The sequence below is a fragment of the Notothenia rossii genome (genome assembly GCF_949606895.1).
Source record: "Notothenia rossii genome assembly, chromosome: 6".
Classification (NCBI taxonomy): Eukaryota; Metazoa; Chordata; class Actinopteri; order Perciformes; family Nototheniidae; genus Notothenia; species Notothenia rossii.
In genome coordinates this window covers 38,536,542-38,563,440 of record NC_136909.1, presented here as the reverse complement: position 1 = coordinate 38,563,440, position 26,899 = coordinate 38,536,542, and the positions used below count along the sequence as shown (strand labels likewise).

The following is a 26,899-nucleotide window of genomic DNA, read 5'->3' as shown; positions in this document are numbered from 1 at the left end:
ACCAGGGGTTCCCAAACTTTTTCAGCATGAGACCCAAAACAGAAATGTTGTGTTCCTAAGGGACCCAAGCTCAAAAAATGTCATGATTTTCCATAATATCTACATTTATAAACAAAGAATGCAACACACCATGAATTTAAAATGTAAATAAAAAGATTTATTTAATTATAAAAGTGCATCGCAGCAATTAGGTTTCTCACCATAACAACCTTCCCTTTGAGCTTGCCCAGAAAAAATAAGGATCAAAGCAGAAAGACGAAACATGGGACGTGCAGTCAGTATATACAGTACAAATTTCAATTATACAATTATCAAAAGTGCAATATTAAGTTTGTCGCTAGCTCAAAAACTATGTCCCACCATTTTAAACTATTTTAAATGAACAAAGAACAAACATGTTGTAAACAGAAAGGGACAAAACACTAACTGAAGTGCAGTCAAGTGTATACAGTACATCACAGGTGAAACCAAATTTAAATTATCAGAAGTGCAACATTAAGTTTGTCCCTAGATCAAAAACTATGTACACACATTTTTTAAACACTTTTAAATGAACAGAGCTGTTTTAAAACACTCTGAGAGACAAAGAAACTACAACACTTGGCAACTGATTAACTTTTTTTTTGTGGAGGCTGACTTGATAGGATGCCCTCAGTGCCCCTCTTTTCCCTTTGAATGCCTGAAAATAACAGAGAAGATATTATCATTAACAGTGCTGGGTTATTGGGTGATTTTTAATACCAGCCGGCGTACGAATGTGGACCTGGCAACCGCATTTATCGCGCATTACATTACATGTTACTTGTTAGACGCTTTTATCCAAAGCGACTAAATACTCAATACTGTGAGGAATCCCCACGGAGGGATTTTGACAAGGTTGTTGCACAAAAGACCCAAGCGTGCACAGAATAAATCTGAGAGCAGACATTTCACGAGCGCACAGAAACAGCCTGAGTGCAAGGAGAAGGTTTTAAACTGGAATACAGGAAATCTGTAAGCAGAAATATATTTGAGTGCAAGTTTGAGCAGAAGCAGAGCAAATCTAAGCGCAAACAGGCACTATTTGAGTGTGAGGACAGGGTTTGAGGGAAAGAAATACGTATTCTGAACGTGAAATCAATAAAGTATGCTCTCAAATTTAAAGACCACGCTCTTGAATAAAGATAACCCCCATATGTATTCCTATGTGCATCACACTGCAGCAGTCACGTCCATGCGGCTGATACTTTCTCTCGCTTTCCTTCTCATACTGTCTGTCACTTTCCCTCTAATCTTCCTGTGGTTATTGTTTTGAAACACCGCTCTGTGCCGCTGCAGAATGTAGTGGACTCGCGGGAGCGAGTAGAGGACGCGCGAGAGCGAGTAGAGGACGCGCGAGAGCGCGCAGCTGGCGGTCCGCTCCGGGGCTCAGTCTGCATTTCATCCAACTTTGCATTAACGAAACAATTTCACAACAGACCCTGACAAACTCACAAAAACACAAAACAAATGATTAAAATGAGTGACTTACTTTTCCGCCGTCAAAACAATGCTTCTTGAAAGACTCTTCTTTGCAGATGAAAAAATCCTTCGATTTGTCCCGATGCAGAGGATGTTTTGTTTGGAGATGCAGGTCCAATTTATTCATTTTCAAGCTTTCATTACTGAGCACCTCTCCACATAAAACACACTGAGGCCGCTCCTCTCCATTTCTAACAGCTTTTCTGAAGCCAACGTTTAAAAACTCCTCTTTGTATCGTCTTTTTGCCATCATGTACGATCGGGATTAATCAACAGACAATAAACAGACAGCACGAAAACTTTCGCGGGGGACGCGTCAGAGCTGATACAAATACAATCTTTTATTTTTAGTTTATTTGTATTTAGAAAATTAAATCATTCAATATATTTCATTTTCAAAATAAAAAATAAAATACTAAAATTATAAAAACATTGTATTTGCAACGCAGCCATCAGCTCTGACGCTGTATGTGTGTAGCAATGCATTTAACTGGCGACCCAATCAAAACGGGTCCCAAATGGGACCCAAAATGGGTCGCGACCCTGAGTTTGGGAAAAGGCTGGTGTAGACTGACGGATCATTTTAGATGTCTAACACAATGTAGCTTAGGTTTGTTTAAAAAGAGCAAATATATGAGCTTTTATTGTATAAAGCGGTAAAATTAATAGAACTTTGACTCACAAACGCAAGAACCTTACAAATAATCACTGGTCAGGAGGATGAATAAAAGAGAAGCTTTTCACAACATTTAAAACATAGTCACATGTATTACTTCATTTCATTTAAACATTTGGATGGATTTTTATTTGTATTTCTTTGTGCATCATTATCTAGTAATTTTCCATGCATCTTAAACGTGGTAGAAATTCTCCCCATTGCATATAGATTTTTTGAATTTGTTTACTCCCATCTTTTCATGCTGCTTGTCATTTGAAGGACTACATAATTAACTTGAATACTGAGCAGTGATGTTTTTGCTTTGTGATGCTAGTTTTGTAATCTTTAGACCCATTTTTCCAATAAAAGATGGATCTGAATCTTTATTATTTCCTACCTGCAGGTTTGTTAAAGGTGATCACGGCGCTGCTGCTCTCCCAGATGATCTCCAGACTGTAGCAGGTCTCGTCCAAACCCGAGATGTTCTCCACCAGCATGAACAGCAGATCTCTGGACAGGTGGTCCGACACGTTCTCCAACACCACAACGCCGCTCTGAACGGACTTCGCCGTCTCTTTCTCTGTATCGGTTTTTTCATCTGCTTCAAAGAAGTAAAATGCGAAAACATTGAAAAAGCAATTGGGTAAGATTTAGTATTTCCTATTATTTTAATGACAGATTCCTTGGAATGACTGTAATTAATAAAAAATAGTTAATTTATTTGCAGCTGATCTGTATATAATGTATTGGTAGTCTACACCTTGTTGTGTATAGCTGTGCCAACTAATATTAAAATAAATGTATTTGTAAAAATAATTCAAGCAAAGAAGCAGTCCAAAACTCTTAAAAAACTGTGAAAAAATAAATACAAGTCATATTTTTGATAACAATATGATAACAATGTTAATTAAATTACACATGTTCTGAATTATTTTAGGGAAAATTTGCTCGGAGGTTAATTGAGTCACTTGATAACAACCAGTGTTGTAGTCAAGTCACCAATTCACGAGTCCAAGTCACTCTCGAGTCACCACTCTTCGATTATTATTATTATTATTATTATTGTAAATGACCTTTAATATGTCTAACTATATTTAAAATGAGTTACCTTTTAGAGAAGTGATTATATTTGTATGCCAATATTTTCTTATGGTAAAGTTTTCGTTTTGCACTTTTATTTTGATAGTAATAAGATCGGGACTCTTATTTGAAGGAACTTTTACCGGAAGTCAATGGACAACGGAGCAGTGTAAACACATAATGACGGATAGATGAAGAATAATTGAACATAAATAGATGCATTCGGTTTTTAGCACCTGGCTGATAAGGGCACAAGCTCTTACGTTGGTAATGATTGTATAAAAGCAAGGGTGTGTCATACCATCAGTTAGAGAGTCTGAGGACGTCAGCCGAGGACGCTACAATGATTATAGTGAATGTTTAAATTCTATCAATAAAGATTGAGCCCCAGAAAGCACATGGCTACTTAGCATGCAAAAGGACGTCATTCTGCATGTTAAGTAGCCATGTGCTTTCGTGTTATGGCTGAATCTTTATTTATTGATTAGATCATGTTACTCTGATGATAGTGTTCAAGACAGCCTATATGTCTGAATTCGATCCTTAGAGTAATGTGTTACGGAGCCTTCTCTTCAATATTGTTTCCACATAACGATCATTTTGCGCTGCTCTTTTCCAATGTGGAAGCAGAATGTGTGAAAGCATACAGCATGCGGGGTGTGTCTCTACTAGACATCTTTAGACTGGAATAGCGGGCCCAGTACGTGAACTCGCCTTGCAGGTGCACACGCCAGGATAGAGAACATCAGACTCCAGAGAAAACTTGCTCGAGTCCGAGTCCGAGTCAGAGCGTCAATGTACAAGTCGAGTCCGAGTCATCGTGGGGGGAAAAAAATCACGAGTCCGAGTCCAAGTCATCGTACGCGAGAATTCACAAGTCCGAGTCCGAGTCGCGTCAATCAGTGCGTGAGTCCGAGTCGAGTCACGAGTCCCGAAAATCGGCATTCGAGTCCGACTCAAGTCCGAGTCCAGGACTCGAGTACTCCATCTCTGAGATTCAACTAGACTCTCCATGACAATCAAGCTAACTGATGAAAGCCATTACTGAAAGCTAAGTGCAACTTTCATTTAGTCAAGCACATAAGTACAAAAGTAACATTTGCAGAACCAACTTCCTGTAGTTTAACGTTGCTCCGTGTTCTTTTTTTATTCAAACCCAGTTTTTTTACCCTCTTTTTTCTCTGCAGTAGCTTCGGGAGTCTTTAAATCTGCCGGTAAATCTGAGAATCAAGACATTCAGGTTTAAAGGATTTATCTTCACAACTGAACTCAATGAAACTCAGCAAATCAGTCAAACGTGTTCAATAAAAAATAATAATGCAATTTAAAATAAAAAATTACATTCAATTGTTTCAAACTATAACACTGTGCTCATGAAACCAGAGAAGAAGAACAGAGTTTTACCTGAGGCGTCATCACTGTTCACTGGGCTCTGAGGAGTGAAAACAAAATCATAGCTTAAGTCAGGCAGAATTAACCAATGTGTAAAAGGGAGATGCTCATCTGGGAATCCCACAGTGAACAATTAATTTAGAACATTTTTGAAAATATAAGCAAACATCTAAACATTTGAATATAACATCACATACTTATAATAAATATCAGATAACAATTTGTTTTCCAACTTCTTTTTAACGTTATTTTCTTTCAAACTCATATCGATTATCGGAATACCTTTATCGATCCCATTGATTGATTAATATTCTTTGTTATTAGTTGTATAAGGAGGACCCTTAAGTGTTGCTCTTTAATGACCCTCCGATCCTCAGAGGTCAGTATTGGAGGTCAGAGGTCACTCTTCTTCATAATTTACCTCCTTCCCCTTGGTACTATCCTCCGACACCATGATGTCTCATTTTACTGTTATGCTGAGGACTCACAGGTCTACATATCCACCAAACCCAACACTGCATGCAGAAGTGGGAAGTAAATAAGTAGATTTACTCAAGTACTGTACTCAAGTACAATTTTGATATACTTGTACTTTACTTGAGTATTTCCATTTTATGCTACTTTGTACTTTCTACTCCACTACAATTCAGAGGTATATCATGTTCTTTTATTCCACTACATTTATTGAATACCTTTAGTTACTTTACAGATCTGGATTAATGATGGTAAACCTAATCAAATGTTGAATCAGACTTTAGTTCTACCTGGAGTAAATCCACAAGCTACCCTGCACTGCAGTATACAAAGTCATTCAAACTAGCTGCACCTTTACCAGCTTTGAGAAGACTTTAATGATCAATCATTATAAAATATATCAGATATATTATTCTGAAATGGACCAATCTGCACATTTGGTACTTTAACAATATTTTGGTGATGCTATTACTTTTCTACTTTTACTTGACTTTTTGAATGCATTCTTCTTAAAGATTCTTAAAGGTGACCTATCATGCAAAATGCACTTTTGTACGTCTTTTATACATGAATATGTGTCCCCGGTGTTCCAGGGAACTCACCAAGTGTCAGAAAACACAACCCTCTCTATTTTCTTCCATGCCCAAATGTCTTAAAAAGGGGCCGCAACCAGGGTCGCCGTAAGGGGGTGAAAAGTTAGGAGGATTCTAAGTGCCCGTGACTGACGGGGGCCCCGAAATGTTTAGAACATTAAGAAAAAAATGTTTAAGTAACCTTTCATCAATCCTCAATAATTAACATTAATAGAACGTTATATTGATAAAGTACTCACTAAACTTACGATTAATTTAACTTATTTTCTTCCAAAAGTTAATTATCCAAAGCCTCTGTACACCCCCTTCTATTTACATATAATGGTTTGGTCCTGCCTCCAAACGCGGTGCGGCACCGGCACTTGCAGAGAGTGAAAACATGTGAAGAGGGATGCTAGTACTTAGCCTACAGTGTTGTACGATGTCTCAACGACTCAAAAAGTCAGGCTCTAAGAAAAGAAGAGAAAGGAGAGAAAGACAAGAGAGAGGGACTAAAGGGCGACAGTATGTCACCCAGTTTTTCACAAGAAAAGGTATGGTCCATGAGTGGTGGAAATTATTCTGTTAGCTAATGTTTTGTTTTTACTAAGCTGACATTAAGTAGACTACTGTTAATATCTTTACAGAAAATTCAGATGTTTTTCATTTCACTGCTCTTTTAGCTGACATTTAAAGGTAGGGTAGGTAATTCACTTCAGAAACACTTTTTGTTATATTCCATGGAATGCTCTTAACATCCCGATAGCAATGAATATATTAAATGTTTTGACAATAAATACATACAAACATTTCATCTGTGGAAGCCGTGGCGCTTTAAAAAGCACGACCAATCATCTGAGCCGGCCCGGCTAAAATAACTGGATGGCCCACCTGCCTGTCAGCCTTCCATCTGTGCACAAACTTATATCGTGCCCTCATTGGTCATGTGCGCGTTTGTGTGTGTTGGAGGAGGGGCTCTGTAAGGAAGTCTGAAGGAAGGGGCAGATTTTTTTCGGTTGTGTACTTTCAAATTCTAGCGCACTCGAGCTGGGTTTTCCATTCTTACCTCCTTACCTTTAATAAATGCAGGCACATTTTTAGCGCCTATTCATACTAAATCAGTTGTCCCTCCCCCTGGTGCCAGGACTAACAGATCCATCTCTAAGCTCAGCAGCTCTGTCCCCCCATAATGCTGAACCTGAACCAGCTTTTCTCCCAACTGAAGGAGGTGAGCAGCATTGTGTTGAATGACATGAAACTTAACATATTTGAAGGGAGACTATATATATATCAAAACAAAAAGCTAACATCTAATTTTAATTATACATTTCAAACACAGTATTTTCCCACATAGCCAATGATCTATATAAAACAAAAAACTGCTTTTAGTCTATTTGGATGATGGATAGTTTGAAGCGTTGAGTGAGTCTGTATTAGGTAAACTACATGTTAATCACCAACATTTTGGTTATGATATTAATACTAATGTTATTATATTGAAGCAGGGGTGGGGAACCTCCGGCCCCCGGGCCGTATACGGACCGCTAGACCATTTGGTACGGCCCTCAAGGTAATTTATAAACAAAGTGGCCTGTGCCTGGTGGTGGGGCCCAATGTGATATATTTTCATGGGGCCCAAAATCCCTGGCGGCGCCCCTGGCTGCAACGGATCTGATACAGACTGATCCAGATTTGAACAATGCTATGACGTCACAGAAGTGGCGCTACGGCTATTGGGCCAACTCCACCAATCAGGAGGAGACAGCCACGGACATTGCCGTTCGAAAGCGCTGGAGACGCTGTAGTACATATACCAGGCCTGTAGATGGTGCTGTTCTCACAGAATCAGCCCATGCAAAGACAGTGTTAAATTGAGCTAAATGAGGAATGGCTAAAATGCATGATCTGTTTGGTATTTAAAAAAATAAAAAGTATAAATATGCCTTATATAGATATGGTCGTACACTATATTATTCAAATATAGCATGATAGGTCCACTTTAATTAAACAAATGTGAAATTTAAGGGAAGAAATAAAGAGTTGTTGAGGTTAACATTGAGGGACATTATATGAGTCCAAGAAGCTCCCCAGCTAACATGGTGTCTCTTGGATGTTTTTCTTGACTCTTAAATAAGTTATTATCATCAACAATCTGTCTGCAACTGCTGTGCACTTTAATCGGGTTATGGACACACCCTGTCAGACTGCAGAGTCCACATCAGCAAGTGTGTCAAAGTCCAACTTCCTGCTGCACCTTCAGGAATGTATTTACATGCAGATCAAGGAAGAAGAACCAATAATGTTATAAAAGGAGCTGAAAGCAGTCAAACAGACACACTATGTTTTTGTAGTTAGGGACTGTTGGAATCCTCAGACACGTTCTCTACTCACCGGTGCAGAAATCAGACGTAACTTGAACGTTTGATTCCCCACGATGATTTCATGGTTCTTTCTGGCGATGACACGCTCTCTCACTGAAATGACAACAAACACTTTATTAACGTCCCAGCAGTAACAGATTAGCCACTACTCTGAACACATACAGAATTGGAAGCAATGGTTTGACACTGATTGTTGATTAAATATTGGATTTAAAATGTTGATTAGCTCTGTTTCACTTTGTAAGTAGAGAAGATGCTGGATCATTTCAAGCAGAGCCAAACGTTTTTTAATTATCATTTATGTTCTACTTTTTCTCATGCATCTTAATATTAACTTAAATTCTGTGATAAATGTTGTACATGTACAGTATAGGGTGAAAACTCTCGTAATTGTGCTATAAATTCATCTAACAGCTTTCCTCATTCATATTATTGTTGATAAAATGTAAAGAAAAAAACATAATATAGTCAACCAATGAGAAAACCACTTAGCCTTTCAGAATTTATTTTTATGATCAGAATCAGAAACAGATTTATTGCCAAGTAGGTTTACACATACAAGGAATTTGCCCCTGTGTATAAGCACAGTTAAAGAAGATAAAGTGTAAGAAAAAAAAAAAAAAAATTCAAACTATTATAAAAATCTATTAAAAAAATATATAATAACAATAAGATATAGAAAGTTATTTACATGAATAGTATGTACAGTATACTAAGACAACATACTAAATACTGTTAAAAGTACACTTCTATCGGACAAGATACCTGAAGGAAAACAACTTTAGGATTTTGTAAATTAACTCAAGTTTTAAAAGAAAAGAAAAGAAATACTGTTTTTTCATACGGTTCTCTTAAAGAAGACATATTCTACTCTTTTTCAGGTTCATATGTTTGTATGTTGTGTCTCTGCTGTGCTTTAATGTTCAGGGTTGAAAACCCCAAAAAGCTTAATAGGGCCCCTTTAAACCAATATATTGAACTGTTTTAAAGCAGAGGATTTCAGTTTGAACATCAGGTTGTGAGGTGTGACTGTGAGCGCCTTAGTAGAATTTAGCTGGTGTCCTCATTGAGGACTTAGGGGACCCTTCACTACCAGAGATAACAGGAAGTGAAGGGTGCCCTAAATCTGTGTAGCTCCGCTCTGTTTCACAACGCTTTCAGGTGATTTTCAGTTCTTTAATTATGTAATTTGAACACATTTAAAACATCAGTTTGGTTTGTGTTCCAATACAATGTTTATTATTTGAAAGAGTCCCTTCCTCTACATCGGGGCGGCAGTACCGCCGTCTGTAGGGACTTGGCTTGGGAACTGGAGGGTTGCTGGTTCAAGTACTGTAATGGCCTGGCACTTTGAGAGGTGTGCCAGTGTCCCTCCCTGGCTCTGCTCAGGGGCCCTTGAGCGGGCATCAGACCCCCACACTGCTCCCTGGGAGCTGTATAATATGTGCTATACTGCTAATACTAAGATAAGATAAGATAGGACTTTATTTATTCCGAAGGAAATTCTTGTGCCAGAGTTACAAAGATACAATAAACACAGCAGCATAATAATAAAACTATACACTAACAGTGTATTAAAAAGAGCAATTAAATAACTACAAGTAACATAGGCGGTCAAATTATTTATGTAAAAAATGTATGGCGAGCAGTATTGAGTAGTGCTCAAAGACTCATTTATTATTGTTTAATAATAGAGTCTCTGATCCACATCACCATTCCTCGGCTGTGACCGATGGCTGCCTGTGACTCATCATCACCCGAACAGTAAGGAGGAGGTGACGTGCATGCTGGGAAGTCATGTGACAATCTGAGCTGAGATCAGTGTTAAAATGTCATCTGTTTGAAAGATTCAAAGTAGGCCTAAAAAATAAAAAGTGTTGTGGTGAATATAAAATAAATAATGAGTTTTAAATCATTATTAACTGAACTGTGTACAACAGTCCACATAACCTCGTGTGTCGCAGTAAAACTGCCAGGCCTGTAGTGTTTTTATGACATCAATAATGATTTGTTGTAGAAAAGTTTTCAAACTATCTACGAAACTTTAAATATTTAAAATGTTATTACCAACAGAACAGTAACTTGTTGTTTTTGTAGAATTTAAGCGGTAACTCACCCTCCGGGCATTGGAAATACACGGCCGCTCTCGGAGCTTCTTCCTCGGCCTCCACCCGGCAGTCCCCCCCGCTGGATTTCTTCTTGCTCCCGAAGTAAAGCTCCAGTTTGTTCTTCACTGTCTTGGTCTGGGCCGGACCCCAGTCCCCCTCCAGGGTCACCGGTGGCGGACTCTCGTTCTGCTCCATCGTGTTCTCCGGTAACTCTCCGACAGACTGACAACAACACACGGAGCTCTCTGAGGCCGCGGCTGCTTTCACTTTCGTTTCCTCACTCAAGGAAACTTAAACCTGCTGCTGCTGACTCACAGAAACACAAGAAGGCTTCGACATATTACAAATGACTTTCCGTGGGCTGATAATAACACATATCTACTCAGCAAAATACAAAATATCAAATAAAACATAGTATAGGAACAACACCCCCCCCCCCCCCCTTCCTTCATTATTTATTAATATTTACATTGAAAATTCAGTGTTTTTAATTTAATAGTGTATATGTCAGTGACCTTATAACTTCAAATAACTCAGAAATGAATACGAGTCTGTACACAGCAGACACATCTCTTTATATTGGATTTGAGTACTTCTTTCATTTCATATTATAAATGTTATTGAAAATCCAATTTTGTTTTTCAAGCAGCCTGGCTCATATTGCAGTGTCAGTGTTTGTCCAGCAGATGTCAGTGCAGCAAAGTGATGCTGCAAGCACCACTTGTCTTTACAGTTTTGTTCAGTTGCTAACAGACAAAAATCTCACATAAAGCATAATTATTTAAACTCACACTCAACGAGCAAGACCTCAGCTCAAATCTCCAAAACTCTAAACACAAACACAGCTCTGCACCCAATTTGCAATTCAACTTGACACTTTTTGCGAAACACTGCACACGGTTCTCTAAGTAAGACAGAGAAATCTGAAATGTTCACTTGTTTGCCATTTTCAAAACACTGCCATTAAAAATGCTACATAGGCCTACATGAACCAATCAACAAATACAGGTGCCAAATGAACATAAACACGGAAATGCATTATTGTTGACTCAGCAATCAGGATGGAAGCACTAGAACAAGGCTCCATATAATACCTTTTCATAACAACAATGGATATATGGATAGCAGCAAGAGGAAGCGGTAGAGGGAGGATAAGAGAGAGGGAGGATGAACTGAAGTCAATTGAAGAGTTTATTTGCAGCATAACGGTGAAAGCTGTCTTTTCCATTTACTGTATCCAATAGAGAGCATGCTTTTGGTCACACAACTGCAACTGTTTTTGCTGTGCATACATTTAGTTGTGGAGAGAAATACAAATGTTTTGTGTTTCAACAGAATATCGGTGTTTCTGCACATTTTTCTGTAGTGCATAATTTTCTACATACAGTAAAAAGCCCATAAAAGTATGGGATTAGTTTTGTTTCATTAAGATAAAGCAACATTTTCTCAGAATCAAGCAAAACTAAGAGTTTGAGAGAAAAAAAAACTGAGTCAAGCAAGATAAATTTAATTAAAAAAATGAAACTATAAATTGCCAACAAATCATTTGTGTAATCGTGTAAAATATAAGTTTTTGTTTGCAGTTCTTGTTCCTTCTTTCTCAATGATCAGACTTTTGCTCTCGCTGCAGCTCTTCTCGTTTGCACTCCCTCATTTTCTGTTTTCGTTTTTGACACAAACGTCCCAGGTAGGCGGGACTTTCAGGGGTGCGTCCCCATTGGCTACTCAGTTTCTGAGTGACAGAAATGTTTCTTCTTTTGCACGTGTTTTGGCACATTTGTTTTTTTATATTTGCCGCGTTTTTGAAGCTGCATCGCGTTTTTACTAATGGAAGTGATTTGGTCCGTTGTAACCCATTTGCCACTGACAGCACTGTGAAAAACGATTTTAAATTGAGTTATTTAAAATGAAATTATTATCTAACTATTATTACATGGTTTAGTTGAATACTCGATTCTGATTGGTCAGTTCAGAAAACGTGACACGTTGTTAATCCAGTAGTACAGACCGCTGTCAAGGATTTATTGACCGTTGTTAAAGAGCATCTTGCAGGTTTTTATTTATTCTACATTTATGCTTAAACTTGCTTGAAAATTACAATTAAAAAAGTTAATGCAGGATTTGATATGTTTTACGAGACATAAGGGCAGGAATTCAGAGGGAAAGGAGCAATTTTGAGCTCTGCTCTTAAAAACGGCTTTTTTTTAAGGTCATACGTCAAACGCGTCATATTACATCACGCAGGGGACACATCTCCGCTCTCTGACCGCGGGTATAGTAGAGTTGCGTTGAGTAGAGCGGTTGTGTTTTAAAGAGCTGGTATTTTTCGGTAGTTTTACATTGTATTTCACCATTTGTAATCATGGTGCAGTATTGTGTTTGTGCAGGTTGCACAAATACCAGCCTGTCAGTGTCTGGACATCAAGTACAAAGTAAAAAGGACCGGAGCTAACGTTCGTTCCTGGGTGCGTTGTGCATCCACCTCCCTGCAGCAAATACTCTCCACAGCTTTATCAGGAAACCGTATTACTTCTCTCTCTCCCCCCCCCCCCCTTCGCTGCTCTCTCTCTCTCCCCTCCGGTACACGGCACCGGTAACGCTGTGGTGGCTGTACTGCTCCAGCCGTCTCCTTTGTGTTTGTTTGTTTCCCCCTGTCTGTGTTGTTTGTGTGTGCGTGGTGGCTGTCACTCCTGGCTCCCAGCTCAACCTCCACTCACCTGCTGCAATCAGCTGTGCACCCTCCCCGACTACACACCTGCTTTCCATCAAGCCATTTACAACGACATATCAACGGAGGCTCCACAACCTTTCTCCGCCAGGTCGTCAAGTATCAGCCGTATCTCGCGTCTCTCCTCCGGTACACAGCACCGTAGTGTGGAGTTGCATTAGGTAACGCGAGATACGGCTGATACTTGCGCATTAGTTTCTGTTATGGATCAGTATCAACCAGGGGCGGAGCTTCAGGGGGGGCTGTAGGGGCAGGGCTCCCCGGGCCCGGGACGGTCGGGACCCAATGGGGGCCCGTCGCTGAGGCAGCAGGCTCCGCCCCCGAGATATTCGCCGGCGGGCCCTGCTGCCTCGCGCCACTGAGTGCACTGACGTTCCTGGTCATATTAGGTATAAAGCATTGTAGCCTATAATATGAGTTGAACTTGTGCTGCTATTTTCACACTCACATTTAACATTAAAACATGAAAAATTGCAAGTGAATCCCTTCTATTGTCTCCAAATGTATTTTGGGTAAAATCGTCATCAACAGCCGTCCATCAACATCATACGTAAATGAACGTCAACGTCATCATCAATCACTTGTCATTCAACAGAGCACTGTCTAAGCATGAGCAGTTATAAACACAAAAGTGGAGCTACAAAACGCAAAGAAAAAGATAAAAAGGACCAAGGAAAAGCCAAATTGTCCAAGCTAGATGGATATTTTTTTCGCCCTACTCCTCCTCCTGCGGGAGATGAACCTGAAGTTGTTGCCACTGCCAGCCGTGTTTCATCCCCGAGCCCCAGCCCGCCAACAACGTTAGTGGGGGTTAGCCAGATTTACAGGTAGGCTACAATCACGGACACACACTGTCAACAAGTAAATGTGAGTTTGTGGTAAATGTTGATATCATGGTTGTTGTTACTTCATGTAGCTCGGATGCAGCTGGATGTGCTATTCCCCAAAATTGGACTGCTGCTACTGTGAGCCTTGCTGGCTTTTTGCCAACCGAAAGGCACCGTTCTACAACAATGCATCGGTAAACGGAATAAAAGACTGGAAACATCTTTCTACTAAAATTGAGAGGCATGAATCCACTCAAATACACCTTGGTGCATGCGTAGTATATGAGCAGTGGAAAACCAACGGCACAATAGACGCTGACATGGAGAGGAATGTGCGTAATGCCGCCCAATTTTGGAGACAGGTCGTGGAGCGCATTGTTAATGTAACTCTCACTCTAGCTTCAAGCAACTTGGCATTCAGGGGCCATCGAGAGGTTCTAGGTCAGGGAAAAGCTGGCAACTTTTTGTCAATAATAGAATTATTGGCTCGCTACGACCCTGTTTTGAAAGAGCTAATCAACCGAACAGAAGGGTCAGTGAAATACCTCAATCACCAGATTCAAGATGAGATTATTTACATATTATCTCAACGTGTGAAAGCTGACATCATTGATGAAATAAACGAAGCCCCATTTTATTCCGTCATCATGGACACAACGCGAGATGTGTCAAAGATAGACCAGTTGAGTCAGGTTTACGGCTACATAACTGTTGTTAAGAACGACATGGATATTGCAACAGATATACAGATCAATGAAGTCTTTTTGGGTTTTGAAGTGACTAAAGGTTCATCAGCTTCAGAGCTTGAAAACAAAATCCTTGGTTCTATAGAGAAAAACGGATTAGATCTGTCTAAATGTCGCGGACAGGGCTATGAAGGGGCGGCTAATATGAGTGGTGTGTATTCAGGCGTGCAAGCAAGAATAGCCGAGAAGGAGCCCTTTGCCCACTATGTTCATTGCGCTGCTCATAATCTCAACCTAGCACTCAGCGACTCTGTTAAAAATGTCCTTGGAGTGAAGCAGTTCTATGACACTGTAGAGACGCTCTAGAACCTTTTTGGTCACAGTATCAAACAATGGGCATTGCTCAGTGAGTTAATCACGCCAGAGAGCAGAACTATCACATTAAAACGCTTATGTCCCACTCGCTGGTCATCTCGCCATGATGCGCTTGTTGCGTTAAGGCACAGATATGGAGACATTATAAAAGCCCTCGTCAAAATATCCCTTACCAGTGACAAAAAGGATGAGCGCAATGAAGCAAGTGTACTCAAGAATGCCATAAGCAAATTTAGCTTTCTATTTTTGGTCAACATGCAGACCAAGATTTTGGAAAGCATAAATTGTGCTTCACAGTTAATGCAAGCAAAAGACGCGGATATTCTCAAAGCATATACTCTACTGCAAAATGCCATCAGTGTTTTGGTGGAGTATAGGGGACAATTTGACGAGGCGAAATCCTCCACTGTTGCCCTGGCTACTAAATGGGGAAGTCAAACACAGTTTGAAACAACCAGGGCCAGGAAAGTTAAGAGACACTTTGATGAACTTTCTGAAGACAGCCGCCTCACTGACGCAGAGAGCAACTTTCGGGTGACCGTTTTCAATGCATGTCTCGATATAATCATCCAGCAACTGTCCCAAAGATTCACCATCTTAAATGTAACTGTGAACATGTTTGAGGCAATTCACCCCAACACACTACTACAAGCAAAGGATGAGGATTTACACCAAGCTGCCCAGCGGCTTAGAGAGCACTACAGTCGGGACATCGCCGCCACCTTCCCTGGCCAGCTGCTTTCTTTCAGAACCTGTTTCAGGGACAAAATACAAAAACTAAAATCTGTCGCGGATCTGGTAAAAATGCTCATTGTTTACAACCCAGCAGTAACATCTACACTCAAAAAAATAACCCATTGGATGAACTCAATTCAATTGTGGGCAGGATTTCCATCCAATAAATATTCGTAGCCCCGACTGAAACTAAAAACATCCATTTAATAAAATTGAATTGAGTTAGTCCAACTCATTTTGATCAAATAAAGCTGAAATAAAATTATTACGTTAAGTAAATTAAATGAATTTACATTTGTCCAACTCAAACTAATATAATTAATTGGTAAATAAATAATGTAAAAATATAATTATTTTTCACTTTCTCCCCCATTAAGACACTCATGAGACAAAACCTAGTTGAGATATTTTTATTGAAAATTCTCAGATAACAATTACACCTTGAGGTGGATAGCCAATCCTCACTTTACTTGTGTAAACAGTGTCAAAGTTCTCTATCAGAGTTATTTGTCTGTCTGCATTTCTTTTTTTATAAAACATATCAATAAACAGACTGAGCAGGAGATAAAAGCAACTCAGAAAAATAATAATAATGCCAATCATGGATGAGGAAGGTGACAGTAATCCTCAATTCAACATCAATATTTATATACACATCTCAATATTAGCTCTACTTGAAAACACAGAGCAAGATGTAAACATATTTTTTTTAAAGATCATTTTTAAAGTGGTGCAAATAGCACTCCCGTAACAGTGCCGAAACTGGTGAAAAATGAACACCCAGCTATTCTAGATCTCCAAGTGCCACAAACAACAAAGACACTATAAAAAGGTGGATGCTTTGCACTGCTCTCCAAACAGGGAATATCATTGGGTGGTTTTGATATATAAAAGAGCGCACTGCACAAACCCTACAGTATATTTGGTAATTGAATAAGTGTAGTGTAGCCATTTGCTTTGAACCTACAATTACAAAAAAGCTAAATATTTGTTAAGGAAACTTGACAATACACTTGTTCACCTCTTATGCAAACAGCTTGATTTTCAGCTGCTGTATTTTTGCATTCAGCTTGTGCCCATCCAAGTTCATTACGATCTTCTGTAGTTGTCCGGGAAGCTGAGATCAAGGGCATAAATGAGCCCCAAGAGCATGATGAGTCCCACAATGACGCTGCCTACGTTTTCCATTACTTTAATGCCTTCGATAACAATTCCCACGTCCTCTGGCCCCCCATCCCCGTTTCTTCGGATCGTGTAAATCCCCATGACTGTGTTGGAAATGTCCCTCTCTGCATCGTCAGCGGCGGAGGCCTGAAAACAACACAAACACGTATGTTAAGTAAAAAGCTGAACCCCACAAACAGAAAACTGTATGAAATATAAATAAGCATTCTTACACCATCAACTGCAGTTTAGAGAAGCAGATTTGCTTCTGTTTGGCTCGCCTAATTGACCAATACTGCTTTAAACTGAGATAAGGACCTCCAACCTTATCAACATACAGAGCCTGAAATACAGAAATAAATAGTTGTACAAAAATGTAGAAATAAATTAAATCTAATAAAGATAGTTATCCATGTATGTCCTGTTTGCTTATAGACTTTTACTTATTTATTCATACATTTACCTATTTATTTCTATATTTATTATTTTATTCATGTATTTATTTCAGGATCTATTTATTATTTTATTTATTTACTCCTGTAATAATTTAAACATGTATTTCTGTATTTATCAATCCATTCACCTACTTATTTCTATATGTATTTCAATATTTATTTATTCGAGAATTTATTTATTTCAGCATTCATTTCTGTATTAATTGATACGTTTATTTATTGCCATATTTATTTATTTATGCATTTACCTACTTATTTCTACATTTATTTATTCTATTTTATATATATATAGGCCTACACACATTTATTCATTTATAAAAATATATATATATATAAACACACACTTATATGTACTCACACATGTATTTATTCATTTATACACACAGATGTTTACTGGTGTTTTATCATCTCAGCTGGGGTTGGAATAACGATAGACGCTGCCCGGCCGGGCTGCGTCTATCGTCAACCCAGTTTAGATTTAACCACGCCCACTTCCGCATTACGCAAGGATCGACTTAGCTCTACGTAGACACGGCACACCCGCGAAATCTGAATCTGACAATGAATCTGACAAGCAAAATACCGTCCTTATAAACGCTGCATAATATCATAGACTGTATGCATAATATACAATATCTTTGTCAATATGACTGACGACCACACTTATGCAGTGCTGAGGTAATGTTAATTCATCATTTAATATTAATTCCTGATGGATATAAGAGGGATACATTAGCAAACATCTGTATATATAGCCTATATATCATGTTTCGTTTTTTTGTTTGTCATGTAACAAGTTAACGTTTATTTAATATTTTATAGACTTTTATAATACGTTATAAATGTCTATTTTAACATTAATGTTTATATATATGTTTATAAATGAATAAATGTGTGTAGGCCTATATATATATAAAATAGTATCATTAAATAATGCTAATACTTAAACCAGCTGAGATGATAAAACACCAGTAAACATCTGTGTGTATAAATGAATAAATACATGTGTGAGTACATATAAGTGTGTGTTTATATATATATATATATATGTTTATAAATGAATAAATGTGTGTAGGCCTATATATATATAAAATAGTATCATTAAATAATGCTAATACTTACACCAGCTGAGATGATAAAACACTAGTAAGACAAAAAACAACTATTCCTGCTTTACCGCGACCGCTATGGCTATAACTGCCGAAGATGAAGTCTATGACGCTAAAGCTACGTTCTTGCGTAATGCGGAAGTGGGCGTGGTTCAATCTAAACTGGGTTGGAATAACTATAGACGAAGCCGGGCACAGCGCGGAAAGGCAAGATGGGCAGCGACTCCACTTCTCCGTCCCGCGGGCCCACCAACTACGGGAAACAGCGATAGATAATAATAATAATAATAATAAAACATGTTATTTATATAGCATTTTTCCTGATGCTCAAAGCGCTTTACAAGCAAGTAAAGAAAAATAACAACAAAAGTAAAAAGTCCTAAACTAGGTGGAAGAGGGGCGAGGGGTTAGTGGATTAGGAGTTGGAGGCAAGAGTGGAAAGGTGAGTTTTGAGCTATTTTCTGAATGACGTGAGCGTGTTGGCAGATCGGCAGATAGACTGACTGAACAGCTGACAGTGACAATTTTTAGTCCTGGGCTAAGAGTTGATCCTGGGTCAATATAGCCCCTTATCAATCACACAGATGGTTAACCATTAAACGGATATCAATATATGATTCAAAAGAAATCTAAAATATCATAATATTTACGAACAAAATCTGTATTTTGTTTCTGTGTGATGCATGCTGTTGGTCCTTAAAGGATAGTTGAACCACAAAAAAGGTACATATTCCTCCTCTTACTTGTCGTGATAGGTTAGTTTTTTTTGTTAGGAGTTTTTAAAGAGGACATGTGGAGCTAATTCTCAGGTGTATATCAGTATGTAGTGTCTCTACTGGGACATGTCTCCATGCTTTAATGTTCAAAAAGCTCTTTATTTTTCTAGTGGGTAGAAACTCGGCTTCTGTTACATTGTGATGTCACTATGTAACAGAAGTATACAAAGGAGTCCAATGCAGGTGTTTCAGGCAGGGGGGGGGGGGGGGGGGAGTATGTGGGAGAAAAACTCCCTCTGGAGGGAATACAGGATTTTAGCCTTTGCAGACCATTTACATGCTCTAAAACCTATAGAACACACTACAGGAAAGGGAACCCCCCTTTAAATGACCTATTTTCTTTCTATTGTATCACTGCTTCTAATTATGGAAGCTTGTAACATCACAAGATGTAAATATTATTTATCTACTTGTCCAGGAGTAGATACAGCTATCCGTTAATGACTCATTACATTATAACACATTACAACACAGTGATAACGACTTTTGCAGCAGGAAGCTTGCTGAAAATTGTTCAGATTACATGTGATTGTGCACCACTGCGCAGCATTAATGAGCACTAAAACAGATCACTTACCTTTCAACTCTTTCCTAAGTAGCTCCAGCTGTTTATGCCCTTTCACTGACACTGCATTTAGCTTCATGCAATCAGCATGGTATTTCTCGTGGTTGAACTTGATCGTCACCCCCGGCTGCCTTTTCTCCCGAGCCTCCTCCAGGGTTAGGTTGGTGTCATCGTCGAAGGGCACCACAGTCCCCCTGAAGTCAAACTGCCACTCCACGTGTCCTCTGATCATCAACGCCTTGCTCTTCCAGTTCTCCGACCTCTCCACCTTGCGGATGATGTCCCTGACGGTCAGAAAAAAACCTATTTAACAAAACTACAACTGCAAAGATCACATTATTATCCCATTACCACTAAAGCCGGATCAACATCGTCAGCAGCTACAAGTGTAATTCCAAGAACAGTTAATAGTTAATATACTCTATTTGTTTAAGTAATAAGTAAGACTTAACAAAACAACAATTTAAATCTCATTTTAGTTGGGTTTCATTATTTCACAATTGCTTTAGTTTATTTTATTATCTTTATTAAGTTAATACGGCCTACTTTTTATAATGACTAAACTGTGGCGTTCTACAAATACATTTACATATTCTACTTATTGTAGGTTAAGAACATTAAGTAAAAGTTTAAACTAGTTTTGGGAAGAAAGAGATATAGTGCTCTTCCTCTCAGACAGTTCTGCCGGTGCCAGTCTCATGCAGCTAGCCAGATCCAGTAATGATTGACCCGACACTAGAGAATATGATTATTTATAACTTGTTGAGCTACTGCAAGAGGTGGATAAGATGGCTAATTGTGATAGGTCTAACTGGAAGCATGTGTTTTGCTTGGCTCACTGGTCCCGTCATGCATGAACATGGCCTAGCTCATGATATGAAAGCCTGTTTATCAAAAGACACCTGAACAATAGGCATTGCTAGCTTGGTTAAATGCAGTGTTCTGATTGGTCAAGTTGGAGTCTTTTTTTCGCTGGCAGACCGCTGCTAAGGATAGCAGACCTTTACTGACCAGGAAGCTGTTCTGATCAAGGGACTATAACTATATGCAGTGAAAAGCTGTGGACAACAAACACATTAGCTTTCTTCCATCAGAGACTGTGGCTGCGAGGGAGTGCGGTCGTCTTTCAACCAGAAGGTTGTGGGTTCAATCCCAGCCCATGCAGTCAACATGTCGATGTATCCTTGGGCAAGATACTTAACCCTGAGTTGCTCCCGATGGCATGGCCATCGGTGTGTGAATGTGTATGAATGTTAGGTCCTATAGAGTAAGGTACACTGCTCTGTATGAATGGGTGTGAATGGGTGAATGACATGTAGTATGTAAAAGAGCTTTGAGGGGTCTTAAAGACTGGATAAAGCGCTATATAAGTACAGTCCATTTACCATTTAGAACACCATTGAATACATTTATCTTTATATTTTTGGATTCAGATGATAGCTAAACTGTCCCCAGTTAAGAAAAACAAAAAGAGAAGAACAAGTTAACAAGAAAAGTGTTAGGATCCTGATCACCCTTTCTGTGCTCCTTTCCCATTAATGATAACCCTTTAATTATACAGCTGTTTCTATTAGGGTAAAAATGACCCCATGGCCAGTGCCGGCCGGCCCATAGGGGCGCTAGGGGTTCCGCCCCCCCTCTTCCCACATGTTTGATTGTCATTAAAAATTAAATCAAAAATTAAAAAGGTAAATATTAAATAGTTGGTATCAGTAAAATGTATAATCTAAAATAAAATCTCGTTTAAAATTGTGTTACGATGTCTAAAGTTACTGATAAGTCACATGTTTCCTGCCTGGCCGCAGCGTGTATCATTACCCACTCTCGTCTGGGCGTTAAGAAAGGAGCCCTCACTCAGCCCCAGCAGCATCCAACACATTGCTGACTGTTGCTATCTGTAAACTACGCCGCCGAAACATAATTTCAGCCAATCAGCGTCGTCAGATCTGATGCTCAAAGGGCGGCAATTTCAGCGCCCGATGCAGTCTGTGAGTTGGCTATGGCCAGCGCGCTGGTTATGGCTAGAAAAGATCCGACTTGTGTAAAACTCTTGCGAGAGTTTGTGAGTCACGTGGCTGAATGTTTACGTTTGGCAGGCAGCCTTTCAGTTACGATCGTTAACATCAGTGGGCCACAGCAAATGCTGGTGAGAAGCTAAACTATCTATTAATTATGTCAATTACAGGCAGTGTGATTGTAACTGTGTGTGTGACTAACTGGATGCAAACAGGTAAACACTGTCTTTTGTTTCCCATGCTTGCTCTTCAAACAGCCGGGGACAGATACTATGTGCCCGTGATAAATAAGCACACACACACACACACACACACACACACACACACACACACACACACACACACACACACACACACACACACACACACACACACACACACACACACACACACACACACACACACACACACACACACACACACACACACACACACACACACACACACACATACACATACACATATACATACACATACACATACACACACACAGACACACACATACACACATATTATTGTATATAGTTGAGTTTTGATAGCATCCATCAAACTAGATTTTTTGCCTTAATGGTCTGTTTTGTAATATTTCTGTGTTTCTGAACCACGTCTGTGTCTGCATATAATGTTCGTATTTAGTCTCCTGATTTTAAATGGGAATTAAATAATTTGAGTGTTCCCAAAGAACCGGTGTTCTGCAGTTTGTTTGGGCCTACTGTACTGTTGCACAGTTTACTGTAGAAACTATGTCCAGGACAAGGTATTTGGAAGTTTTGGAAGATTCATAGCTAACCACACTGAAGATTATGGAGGTATTGATCAGTCTTCTCATAATCTGTAACATCACCAGAAGTCATAATTTAAGGGGTTATTTCTCAAAATGTTCCCTGTGTGGTTTATTCACCATTACAATAGCCCAACCTAAAATGATTTCCACCAGCCGCCGGTTCTAGATATACTACCTCCATAAGTCACTGGATCATAAATAAACCCATTTTGAGAAAAAGTCGATCGAAGTTGGGTGTATTATATGTGAAAGTACTCGTTTTAAATCATAATGCTTATATTTGGTAGATTGAACTGTAGCTTTATTGTGTGTTTTTCTCCTCCATAAATGGATCTGCTGACCTGATGGCGGACTCGGCGCTGTACACGTCTCTGGTCAGCCCCTCCAGATGGATGTGGGGCTCCTGGTCCTCCTGCCCTCGTTCCAGGCGGATGCTAACGGTCAGTTTCCTCTGCAGGGCCTTCAGCTGGTCCATGTCTTCCTGTGACAGCTGACTGATGTACTGGTCTGTGATGGTGTTCTGCGCCTGCTCTGCCATAATCAGCTCTTCGATCCTTTTCTTAGCCTGTTTCACGGCCTGCCGTGGCGTGTAAGAGATGTGGAAATAAAAAAAGATATGGCTACATGCAAGAACGTTTTCATCCCGTTATCCTATCTGTCTCTGAGAGGTTTTTATGTATGAGTAAAGGCCTTCCCTCCACTATCAAGAGGTCCTTTCAAAGCAAAGAGCTGAATAAGTGAATCATTTCATATTCACCATGTAGTTGTCGGCACACAGCTGAAACACGGTCGGTTCAAACTCCTCACTCTCCAGAACCAGATGATCAGTGCTGGGTTGCTGATACAAAAGTCCCATCAAAAACGAAGTCGCATTGTCTGAAAAACATCAAACTAGAATTACTACCTCTCCTTCATTCTTCAGCCAACCATTTAGATTTCAGTTTGCATTCCATCATTTTATCCTATTATTTCCTCCAAACCGGTTCGAGGGCCGGTTCCGGGCTAGAGCCTGATTTAGCTCTTGTTCTTCCTGTTTCCACCGTGGCGGAGCCGGCTCTAAGCACCAAAAAACGGTTCTTGGCTGGCCCCACTCGGCTGCCCGGCAAGAAACAATAACCAATACGTCATGCCTACGTCGGAGTGGGGCAAGATTAACCTGAGCCATAACAATTTATGGCGAGTACGGCAAATACAAGTTGTAACCAAGGCCATTAATTGACAGACAGGCCCACTTAATGCGCAGCATCGTATTGTATTTTTTTTCAAATCCGAGTGGCCTTCCGGCCCACGTACAGCACCGGCCCAACGGGAAAACTCCCGGTATTCCCGATGGCCAGTCTGCCCCTGCCCCAAACCCACGTACCAACAATTAACACCACGCCTACCCATACCTACCAACATGTCAATCTGGCATGTAAAATCGCACACCTATTTGTCAAAAGCAGGGATGCAGCCACATAGTTCAACCAAAGTAGGTCTAGCTTTTTGCCCTTTCAGTCAGAAATCACAAGACAAAGATACAATGGATAAGATCTCAAAACAGTGTATGGTTCAAGAAGACCTAGGTAATATCACTCAAAACCTCAGAGCAGCACCCCACTTAATACCAAAATATGACTGGCTGGCTGTACAAGTACACAAGGAGTTCTATTAGTCACAAACATTGAGAGTTACAAAAGTAAAATATGTAGTGAAATTGTGTGGTTGCTCAACTAAGTGATCAGTATATGTGATGGAAGATAGTGTGTGTGTGTGTGTGTGTGTGTGTGTGTGTGTGTGTGTGTGTGTGTGTGTGTGTGTGTGTGTGTGTGTGTGTGTGTGTGTGTGTGTGTGTGTGTGTGTGTGTGTGTATGTGTGTGTGTATATGTGTGTATATGTGAGAGGAAGAGACAGTGGCAGTGGATCTTACCTTTTAGAAGTGTTTCTTCCTTGCCTTTCTCTTTGAAAAGTCTGTGATTAGGTCATCAAAATTCAAGGCTCAGGGCTAACATTGCTCGCTAGCTCAACAACATCCTCCGTGACCACCACCACCGTTCCTTGTGGTTGCTGGCCTATTTTGTCACTTTTTGCTTTTTTGAAAAAGCTATTTATTGTTGGGACATTTTTAGTGAAACCGCCACTCTCTCTTCTTTTTCTTTCTTTTCGCAGCCCTGCTGGGCGTTTGGCTACCGGCACCATCCAGCTCATTTTTTCAGCTCACGTGACAAAATGTGACATGAGTGAGGGTGGGGCTGTGATTCGGCTATACACCGCCGCTGCGTAGTAATAAAGTTGAGCGCATACATAGTGAGACCTACAGTACAGAGACGGTTTCGAAAATATATTAATTTCACCTGATAGAAAAGCTGTGTTATTTATGGTGAAGAGTGAGTGTCATTTAAAAGAATGTATGATGAGTGAGGTTGATCCCGAAAAAGACAAGATAAAAAAATAAAAACGTTTTTTCTTTTTTTTTTATCTTGTCACTGAGGGCCCTCTTTGCTCAAGGGCCCCTGGGCACTTGCCCAGGTTGCCCATATGGTTAATCCGGCCTTGGTTGTAACAAGCAGTAGGGCTGAGCAAAGTGACTAGAACGCAACCACACACTTGTAAAAAAAACACACTTTATAAAGTCAGGCAACACTAACCAGGCTTAGTGTGATTCTGTTTATTTTTACCTTACTTTGACCATCTGTTATTGATCATAGTTGAGAGCAGGCAGACGTTTTCCAATAACATTGTATAGTTACAGACTTACTCCATTTTACCCCATTCTCAACTTTCTATTTACAGATTACTGCTGTGTGTTTTTGTTGCTGTGAAATTCCACATACAGTATGATGAAAGGTTGTTGGAGGCTTCTTACCTGAGGACTGCTGTGATTGGCTGATTGAATGATGACTGAATGGCATAACGGGTGACTTGGTTCTCTGACCACTCTGACCACTGAACTCCCTGGTGAAACACTGACAAACAGGATGATGGTAGATGATATGAATAATACTCCATACATGTCTCTTTCAGGGTTTCCGTTAGCCGGTAATTACCGTTTTTTACCTGGTAAAATGTATCAATAACCGGTAAATTCAAAACTTGCATATAACAATAATGTTATAAAAGGAGCAGGTGACTGAAAGCAATCAAACAGACACACTATGTTTTTGTATTTAGGGACTGTAGGAATCCTCAGACACGTTCTCTACTCACCGGTGCAGAAATCAGACGTAACTTGAACGTTTGATTCCCCACGATGATTTCATGGTTCTTTCTGGCGATGACAAGCTCTCTCACTGAAGTGACAACAAACACTTTATTAACGTCCCAGCAGTAAAAGTTTAGCCACTACTCTGAACACATACAGAATTGGAAGCAATGGTTTGACACTGATTGTTGATTAAATATTGGATTTAAAAGGTTGATTAGCTCTGTTTCACTTTGTAAGTAGAGAAGATGCTGGATCATTTCAATAAGAACGTTTTTTAATTATCATTTATGTTCTACTTTTTCTCATGCATCTTAATATTAACTTCAATTCTGTGGTAAATGTTGTACATGTACAGTATAGGGTGAAAACCTTCGTAATTGTACTATAAATTCATCTAACAGCTTTCCTCATTCATATTATTGTTGATAAAATGTAAAGAAAAAAATATAGACAAAAGTCCATTTCACTATGTTATAATACAACCAATGACAAAACCCATTAGCCTTTCAGAATTTATGGATTTACTTTTATGATCAGAATCAGAAACAGATTTACAAGCGTTGCTCCCTTCAAAAGTTGAGAAAAGTTCAACTTTTGAAGCTTCGGCGGAAGCGTCAGCAAATCAAATCATATGCCAGTACAAATTCTAGCCAATCAAACCGCGTGCGAAGCGACGGAACCACAATGCAGTTTGGCAAAGCGTGACGTCACCCCATTTAAAATGAATGGAAAGAAGCGTTGAAGCTTCAATGCACGCCGTACGTGCGTTATGGCTGCGCGGGCACTCTAGTCAATGGGTGCTATTCCACCAGACGCGCCGTATTGCGGCTAGAAGCGTCCCAGAAATGTCCCAGAAGCGTCTCAGCGCTGGGCTCCGCTAAAAATAGGATGCAAGTCTATTTTCGACGCGAGGCTTTGCATAGCACCGGGCAGGAAGTGGACCGGTCAGAGCATCCAGTCAATCCCCAAAATAAACTAATTTTGCAGACCCTATCCCCCCGTAGTCTTTCAAGTAGGAGGAGAAATGCCAGCGTTCTCCTCCGGTTTACAGGCACTGTGTACATTATATATATACAATAATTATGATGATGAATGCATTTTTTAAACACTAAAATACAGCAACAAATCTTTGATTCATGTAGTTTATAACTGGAATATTACAATTATTATTAACTTTGTCTGTACAAAGTAGCCTGTCCAGGAAATATGCCCAAATCAACAAAAACTCTGAGCCGGTGTCGGTACCAGATGTGTTCGGGGTACCAGATGTGTTCGGGGTCCGTCTCTTACCAGTGACGTCACGACGTACGACGTAATGACGTCAATGATGT

The 26,899-nt window shown here is 39.7% G+C and overlaps 2 protein-coding genes across 2 annotated transcripts in view; both read right to left on the bottom strand.

Annotated features, from left to right (window-relative positions):
• The window catches only part of LOC307045085 (protein mono-ADP-ribosyltransferase PARP14-like), a 28,545-nt gene extending 18,088 nt beyond the window's left edge, over window positions 1-10,457 (bottom strand). The window contains 5 exon segments of the mRNA XM_079690589.1: window positions 2,556-2,759; window positions 4,408-4,458; window positions 4,643-4,670; window positions 8,068-8,150; window positions 10,174-10,457. Of these exon segments, the coding sequence (XP_079546715.1) occupies window positions 2,556-2,759; window positions 4,408-4,458; window positions 4,643-4,670; window positions 8,068-8,150; window positions 10,174-10,360 (553 nt within the window). The 5' untranslated portion in view covers window positions 10,361-10,457.
• Window positions 10,458-15,910: 5,453 nt separating this feature from the next.
• Window positions 15,911-25,449, bottom strand: LOC307043015 (protein mono-ADP-ribosyltransferase PARP14-like). Its single transcript, XM_079687192.1, has 5 exons — window positions 25,230-25,449; window positions 23,142-23,260; window positions 22,726-22,961; window positions 19,598-19,869; window positions 15,911-16,827 (listed from the first exon to the last, which is right to left on the bottom strand). Exons 1-5 carry the CDS (start codon window positions 25,273-25,275, stop codon window positions 16,814-16,816), a joined length of 687 nt encoding a protein of 228 aa, XP_079543318.1. The 5' UTR covers window positions 25,276-25,449; the 3' UTR covers window positions 15,911-16,813.
• Window positions 25,450-26,899: the final 1,450 nt, after the last annotated feature.

Excerpts from the sequence above, each read along its gene's own strand:
- LOC307043015 (XM_079687192.1), bottom strand. The coding sequence starts at position 25,275 with ATGCCATTCAGTCATCATTCAATCAGCCAATCACAGCAGTCCTCAG. Across the intron at positions 23,261-25,229 it reads CCAATCACAGCAGTCCTCAG|ACAATGCGACTTCGTTTTTG; the intron begins GTAAGAAGCCTC and ends GATGTTTTTCAG. Across the intron at positions 19,870-22,725 it reads AGCGCCGAGTCCGCCATCAG|GGACATCATCCGCAAGGTGG; the intron begins GTCAGCAGATCC and ends TCTGACCGTCAG.